This window comes from Arachis hypogaea, chromosome 2, assembly GCF_003086295.3.
Source record: "Arachis hypogaea cultivar Tifrunner chromosome 2, arahy.Tifrunner.gnm2.J5K5, whole genome shotgun sequence".
NCBI classification, from domain to species: Eukaryota; Viridiplantae; Streptophyta; class Magnoliopsida; order Fabales; family Fabaceae; genus Arachis; species Arachis hypogaea.
The window spans coordinates 15224638-15233313 of NC_092037.1; the positions used below are offsets into that span (position 1 = coordinate 15224638).

The 8676-nt window shown below is 26.4% G+C and overlaps 1 protein-coding gene across 1 annotated transcript; it reads right to left on the reverse strand.

The window, feature by feature from the left end:
• Nucleotides 1-1104: 1104 nt before the first annotated feature.
• Nucleotides 1105-7849, reverse strand: LOC112739012 (protein CUP-SHAPED COTYLEDON 3). The gene is made up of 3 exons (XM_025788950.3): nucleotides 7342-7849; nucleotides 3620-3885; nucleotides 1105-1990 (listed from the first exon to the last, which is right to left on the reverse strand). Exons 1-3 carry the CDS (start codon nucleotides 7508-7510, stop codon nucleotides 1514-1516), a joined length of 912 nt encoding a protein of 303 aa, XP_025644735.1. The 5' UTR covers nucleotides 7511-7849; the 3' UTR covers nucleotides 1105-1513.
• Nucleotides 7850-8676: the final 827 nt, after the last annotated feature.

An 8676-nucleotide genomic window follows, 5' to 3' on the forward strand; every position in this document is an offset into this window, starting at 1 on the left:
TGATTGGTGTCAGCTCTAATCCAATATATTATCGTATAATGAACCTATTATTGCTTATTTAATAATTAAGAACCCTATTGATCCAAAATTAAAGTCTGTTTGTGTTATGAAATATCCTTAGAATAAAGGCTTTAATTTGAATCTGGAACGAATTATTCTTGAGTTCATTTCCACTACTATTGAAGGTCAATAACATTAAAAGTAAAGAGAGAGAATTCAGTTAGAATTTTTAGCTTTTGGTTTTAGTTTTTGAATGAATACTGAAAGGATTATGTTACTTGTACACTAAAATCAGTTACTAGTATAAAATACATATTAGAATATAAATATAAACTAAAAATAAATTAAATCACACATATATTTATACATAAATATATTGATGGCTGATTTTAGTGATTAATTCTAATATACAAATAGCATTTTTTATAATAAAAATGTATGTTATCATTTTTTGGTGATTAAATGTATCTTATCATTATCTTTGGGCGTTTAATTTGCGTATTTATTATTTACTTTTAATATTTTCATATTTTTAAGGTTTTGTAAAAAGAATAATAAAAAGGTTTAATTATTTTGTTGGTATTTATAATTTTGTAAAATTTTTAATTAGGTCTCTATACTTTTTTTTTTTAATTGGGTCTTTACACCAAATTTTTTTTTTCAATTAGATCCCTCTTGGTAGTAATTGGCTTAATTATATAGAGATTCAACTAAAAAAAATATTGGTATAGAGACTCAAATCAAAGGAAAAAAGTGTAGGGACTCGATTAAAAAAAATTTGGTGCAATGACTCAATTAAAAAAAAAAGTATAGGGATCTAATTAAAAATTTTGCGAAATTATAGGGACCAATATAATAATTAATCCTAATAAAAATAATAAAATTCTACTTTTTATTTTTTCTTTCGTTTTTATAAAATTTTAAAACAAAATATTAAATGAAGTAGAAAAATAAAAGCCCAACCCAAACTGAGAATTTAATTTATAGGATATTTGATCTTTGATGCATTGTCTCTTCTTTAATTTCTATAAATGATAGTCAATATCATATTTTAGATATAAAGGAGAATGAAAAACACAAGTTTATCTATGAACACATAAAACGTGACAATAAGGAACAATTTTTTTATATATATATAAAATAATACAATAATAGAGTCAGTGACTAATTGTTGATGATGACACTAATAATCATAAATTAACAAATTGTACATGATAACTAAAGGAACATTCAATTCCCTCTACAAAGGCTAATGTGTATATATAACCCCCCCCCCCCCTTCTTCCAAATAAGAATATTAATAAAAAATAGAGTAAATAATAAAAATAGAAAAGACTATTTAACAACCCTAATTATACCACAAACCATGTAACAATAATCAAGCACGTGACTTGCCCCGTTTTGAGCCAAACACCCATCATTACACCACAAATCAACAAATTCCCTCAACTTTATAATATAGGATATATAAATATATATATACCATATATATACACACACTAGACTTAAATTTCTACAACATAACCATAGTGTTATTATCAACCTCAAATCTCATGTCGTTCAAGTTTGATGCAATAACCCCACCATCATGGAAGCTATTTTCCTCAAGATCCATGTCCCACATGAACCCATAGCCGCCGTCGTCACCGCCACCGCCACCTTTGGGACTTAGTTGAGTAATGGTACTATTTTCCTTAGTGGAAAATTGAAGGAGATTCATCAAAGAGGAAGAACCGTTTTGGTTTTGATGATGATGATGATGGTGATTATGGTGGATTGGCATTGGTGATGATGATGATGAGAAATTGGGAAGTTGGTTATACCCAATAACATGCAAATTGTTGCAATTTGTTTGGTTTGTTGGTGGGGATGATGATGATGAAGCCAAAGTTAGGGATGAAGGTGTGGCCTCATACATGAATTGTGGGCTTAGTTTGGCACTATTGTCTGTTTTGCCCTTGTGAAACACTCTACATAAAACCCAATCCTCCTGTGTAATCACCAAATAAATTTAATTAATTAATTAATTAATTCATATGTGTAATCAAAATTCTTTTTCTAAAAGTTAAATGAGTTTTTAAGTTGTGGTCCAGTTATTGTAATAACAAGACTTTTAAAATTGGTAGGTATGGATAATTTTTTTTTTTTATATTTGTTGTATATACAAATTAAATTCATAAATGAATAAATAAATACACAGTAAATAAATAGATGACCTAATTAGCAAAAATAAATGTGAAACCAAAGTTTAGGACTTAAAGGAACTTTATCCTCACACCAAAAATACGCGTCAAACGAAACCAATTTCTTTTTCTTTCCCATAATGAAATTATTCTGTTCCATCCAACTCAAACACTCATAGCAATGCATGCATAGCTGTAACAAATTTCATTGGCGCATATATATATTCTAATATATATGAATATTCTATATTAATTATGATATTTTTTATTTTAGTAATATTTTTTAAAAATTATTATTTAATAATAATAAAATATTATTTTAATTTTAGTAGTATTTTTTAAAATATTATAGTCACCGTAACATCCTTATATTAATATATATAAGTTGTCACAGACGCATGCTGGTTCCCTTTTTATCTCAATAATCTAAATGATCGATGCAGAAGCCAAATATGATCCTAACTCAAACGTTCACATGGAGAAAAGACATTAGATTCTACCTAATCTTTTACATGACATAGGCTAATTAAGTTTTCAACTTTCCAACCAGAAATCAAAGTTGTTTTCAATTATCTACAAGGTTGTCACATTAGGATGAAATACAGGTCAAGTTCTTTCCATATTTTTATGGTGTTATATATAAACCCGTTTATTATTAAAAATAAGAGATCATGTTTTATAAGTCGTTGAGAATGTAGTAGAGTTTTACATTTTGAATCCATAAATTACAAGAAAATAAGAAATCAGAATGTATAGTTATTATAGATAATAATAGGTATTTATTTATATTAATTTAACATACTTTTTATAATTTTAGTGATTGACAATGCAATTATTTCTTTTCTTATAATTTTTTTTTTCATATTATTAGTATGTAAACACTTAACTCCTAAAAACAAATTTGTATTAGCAAACAAATTAGTTAAATACATGCCTAACTTAAGTGCCTAATATGTTTCTTTAAAAAAAATCTTATCATCGGATATTAGTCATTTCATCTAAAGGTTTCATTAAGATATAAATGAAATCACAATCATAAGCTTTAACATATATCTCTTACGTGGGAACATATTGAAACTAATTAAGATCCTTCTCTCCACTATACCCTAATCTCATTCCCCATTTATCATAGACCGTACACTCCCAATATGGTAGTGGCCATTACTATTATTAAGTAAGCGTGTAAACCATATCATAATCAATTAATCATGATACCTATATGCACCTTTGAAAATATTTATAAATATTTTTAAATTTAATTTTTAATGTACAATCAACATAAATCAAATTTACATATAAATCTAATAATTACATACTGTTATATTAAAAAAATAATTATTTTTTACTTTAACTACATAAATAATTATTTAAAAAAATAAATGTAATTAAACGAGAGCGAAAAAATTGAAATTTGAGTGTGAGAAAAATGAGTTAACCTTAGGTGGCATGTGTGGGGTCTCCAAGCGAAACTCATGCATGATCCAACCAGTTTTGATGCCATTTGGGGCTCTATTCTTGTAGAACACCAAGGTCTTCCGCATCCCTACGACCTCGCGGGTGAGGGGATCGAGAACCGTACGATCCTTGCCGGTCGCTTTCCAGTAGCCAGATGTCGTGGCGCGATTGGTGCGAAAGCCGGTGGCGTATTTGCGGTCACGGAAGCTGAAGAAGTACCATTCATTTGCATTGAGCTTAGCCACCTCTGTGTGTAGAGTACGCATGCATGAAAATACATTACATATGATGGGTCAGTTTATGGTTCTAGCATATGTGGACAGCAACATCACTTAAGTAAGGTAGGTATCACGAAAGAGAAATCTTATATTTTATTTAAATTAAACTAAATATTATTTCCACTTCTTAATCATTTGCTTTAAAGATTAAAAACTTTTTTACAACTATAAAATTTTTAATCAATTTTTAATTAATGGTCAAAAATCGTTAAGTCTATAGATCGAATAAAAAATTTTACACTGTAAAAGACTATTTTATTCTTCAGTTAAATTATCAAAAATAAAAATGGCATTTATTCTTTAAATTAATATATATATATATTTTTTATTATCAGATAAGATCATACGAAAATTTTTTGTCGAAATCTCGTATATATATTATATATATACTGATAAAAAGATATGTATGAATTTAGGATATTGGACAAAATTAAAATATATGAATTCGACAAGACAATTCATAAGGTAATTAATAGAGTTTTTTTTTTTTAATGCAAATTCCATACGATTTTGTCATGCATAGGTGATTTTCATGATTGAATATCTCAACAGTAAAATTAAATAGGGGATTCAGAAAAGGTTTTAATAATCAATGATAAAGATTAACATACAAAAAAGATAGACAGATAGGTATAATATATAGAATAAAATCATAAAAGATGCTCTTGTGTAAGACTGTAAATTATACATGAAAATTTAAATATTGATGATAAAAAATAAATATGCACATATATAATGAAGTCATACATACATAGATAATTTAATTTAGATGAAGAAAGAAATATTTTCCACAAGAAGATACATACTTTATATAGATAATTTGATAGATACTATACATTAGTTATCGTATTGTAGAATTAATTGTTTCCATGTGAATATAATTATGATCATCTCACTATCTCAGTAATAATTAGGTCTTGTGTGTGAAATCACTTTCATGTATGTCATCTTGTTCATCAATGACCTTGCAATTTTCAAGTTTCCAATCCCCATCAGATAAAGATGACCTAAACAATGGCACTTTTGAAGTTTCAATGTGTTTGCCACATATTTGTGATTGTGTTGTAATGATCTTTTAAAAAAAAATTCTCTCTCTGCTTTTATCCCTTTTACCGTTTTCAAAATTTGAAAATCAGTTAATTTAGATTAGAAAAAAAAACTAAAAATAAATATAAATATAATTACTTGTATATTTTTTTATTAGTTTAAATTTTTGAAAAAAAATTAATTTTATGACATGGTATCAAATTTCTATAATCTAAACATTTAGAGTTCGATTTTTCTTGACAAAAAAATAATAATTTTAGTATAAAACTAATAGAAAAAGAATAAACCTTGCATAAAATTTTACACAAATCCAAAAAAAAAAACTCTTATATGATAGAGGCGTATTATAACAATTTATGTGCTTCTTTATTTTAAAAAGAATAAATTTCATGGCACAATCTATAGTTGATTATATATTGTAAAAACAAAATTATATATTAAAGTTAACTAGTCAAAATCACTTAGATACTAAGCCATGTTCGAGAAAAGTAATTGAGAGTTACTGAAATAATATATATATTATATATAGGTAAAATAATTGCATACTCTTTAACAATCAATATTTGTTGCTTGATGAGAAATGAGAATGAATTAATAACTTTTGTCAACTTCATAATAATAGTGCATAGTGTATATATATATATATGCAATAATAATAATAATAATAATAATAATAATAATAATAATAATAATAATAACAAGCGTGTAATTGAAGTGACAAGCATGACATGCATTAGTGAGAATGATGACTTGAATCCCAAGAGAGAGAAAGAGAATTGTGATATATATAGTTAGTAGTTTCTAGCTAGCTAGGCCCTATATGTTGTTAATTACAAATGTCCGGTTTCTCTTAATTACACGATGTTGAGGTAATCTTAATAATCATCAATATCACAAAATTAGGAGGTTATTTAACACTACAAGTAATATTATTTTTTGTAAAATAAATAAAACTAAATATTATTTTCATAAGAAGAGAAGAGTGAACACTACATACACATATAACAACACATACTACAACTCTTCTAAAATTAATTTAAATAAGGCCATATAATGATCATGGGCAAAAATCCAAAAATAAATTATATATATTAAGAAATGAAATAATTCTAATGTGTAGTGCATGTGCATCTATACAAGTATTCATATATATAGAGACATGAATATGGACCAGCAAAATAGGTTTGGTGTCAACGGTTTTGGTATTTGTGGAAACTAAACATGCAATAGAGACGATATTTGCACATGACAAGTACCTCATGTTATACATATATATAGGCCATGCATGTAAATTAGATTTGTTTTCATTCTAAACACAGATAATTTCGTGTATATATATATTCTCATGTATATAAAATAAAGTATGAAAGAGGATAGGTAAAAATAATTAATTCCAAAAAAAAGTAATTATTGTTTGCAATTTGAATTTTACTAAAAGAGAAGATAATAAAATAATAATAATAATAAAAAAAGAATGCTTGAAAATTAAAGTGGTGTAATAAAGTGGTGCAAGGAAAAATTTAAAAAAAAAAACAGAGAATCTTTACAAGAGGTAGACAAAAGACATCCTTTATCGAATTTCAATCTTTAAAATGATTTTATTAGAAAGAAAAAGGGAACGTGTTTTGGACGCGCTTTACAGCCAAAGAATTCAATCACATACAAACTTTACAAATTAAAGACAAAAGCAATAATAATAATACACACAAGTAGATAAATCAAGTGGAAGAATATTATATATAAAATAATTGTATAAAGAACATAATAATTAATTAATTTATTTTGGCCGTGTATTCCTGAAGAAGTTGCCATTACCCTAATCATTGAGGAACTGAATAAATTATTACACTTAATAGTAACACCTCACCTTCTTGTTTCTTTCTCCCTTTGCTTTGAGTTTTCTTTCTCTTCTCTCCCTCTTCTGCTTCCTCCTACTTTATTCTAAACATGCTAGCTAGCTTTTCTTTTTATGTTAAATCTTATATTTATTTTGCATATTTTTTGTTTAAGGAAACAAAACTCAAGATCTATGGACACCATGTTAATATAAGGAGACAAGGTTTAGATTAGATTAGACTATAGCTCTATATATATGTGACTGAATGTGAACCAAATATCTATGTCTATTTTCTATCAAAAAGACAAAGGCAAAAGACAAAAAAACCACAACAAATAAAACATGGGAAATTTAAAAAAAAAAAGATGATTTATGATTATAACTTTAATGTTGTGTATAAAATGGAGGAGGAATTGAAGAGGAGGCATGCATCATGCATTAGGATAAAGGTTAATTAAGGATATATTAAGGAATAATAATAAGGTAATTATAATTGATATTACTATATATACTATTAATTAATAATTAGATTAGTATGTACCAGGAAGCTGCCATGGCTCACATGTGTGCAAATCAATTTCCATCAAAGTACCCTTGAGAACTTCCTCATTTGTGATCTTCTTGTAAAGATAGTGAAGAACTAATTCTTCATCACTTGGATAGAACCGAAACCCAGGTGGCAATGAAGCACCAATATCTCTAAGACCCATGATTATATTTTTATTTTCTTGTAATAGGGAAGAATATGGAGGGAAATCTAATTAAGATTTTTTTTTTTTTTTGAGAAAGAGAAAGAGAAAGAGAGAGAGAGTTTTAGTATATGGTAGAGAAAGAGGTGTGTGGTTTAAATTTGAGAGAGTAGTTGCTATGTTGTGTATTTGAAATATTAAGGTATAATGGCAGAAAGGTTGGTGCCTTATATATATAGTTTTGAAGATAAGAGACTTTGCCATATAAAATTAAATTTCTTTAACTATACAATTATATTTTTAGGCCAGGGCCATGCTTGTGTAACTGGTTAGACATGGTAGGAAGTTTCAAGAAATACCAAAGTTACAAGAAATCTTACATAACTGTTTAATAGTATAATAACAATAATAATATTATAATTTACTAAATAAATAATAATTGATGATTTATATTTTTTCCGAAACCTATATGCAAAAGCCTAAACTAGCCAAAAATTATTAGAGATAGAAACCCTCCAAAAGACCCCTTTTTATTTGTATTATTAAAAAAGTTACTTTTTCTCTCCCATTGTCTTCCGCCACAAGTGATCTTTGAATTTAATTATCGTTGTGTTTAATTAGATAGAATCATTAATTTTATTATCACAAATGTAATGAAATTAAATTAATAATATATACTACTACATAATAATTATTTATAGACATTTATACATTTCTAATAAATAATTGGGTATATTTCTATCACATAAGAACTTCTTTTGAGTTTGTGTAATTTTTTATATCGATGTTTGTTTTATTTTCTTTTGTGGTTAATAAGAATTGAATTCTAGACTTTTAGATTACGTTTATCTACAGAGACAGAGACAGGACATTGAGATAGAAATATAGAAATACAAAATCGTGTTTGATAGAAGAGATATGGATAGAGATAATGTGTCCAGGGACACTGAATTAGTGTATTTTGTGTTCATCCTGACAGGAAGGACACAGGGACACTAACAAGGAACACAATTTATTTTTTATTTTTTTTATTATTCTTATCAATTTTTTATAATTATATTTTTTATTATTATATTTTTCTCCTAAAATTTTTGAATGAAAAAAAATAAGATTAAATTAAATTTTCATAATTTATTTTAATTTATCACCAAATAAGATACAAGAACACAAAATTTTATATTTCTGTC

Coding starts and splice junctions, on each gene's coding strand:
- LOC112739012 (XM_025788950.3), bottom strand. CDS start 7,510: ATGGGTCTTAGAGATATTGGTGCTTCATTGCCACCTGGGTTTCGGTTC. Junction 3,886..7,341: donor TGAGCCATGGCAGCTTCCTG/GTACATACTAAT, acceptor CTCTACACACAG/AGGTGGCTAAGCTCAATGCA. Junction 1,991..3,619: donor CCCCACACATGCCACCTAAG/GTTAACTCATTT, acceptor GTGATTACACAG/GAGGATTGGGTTTTATGTAG.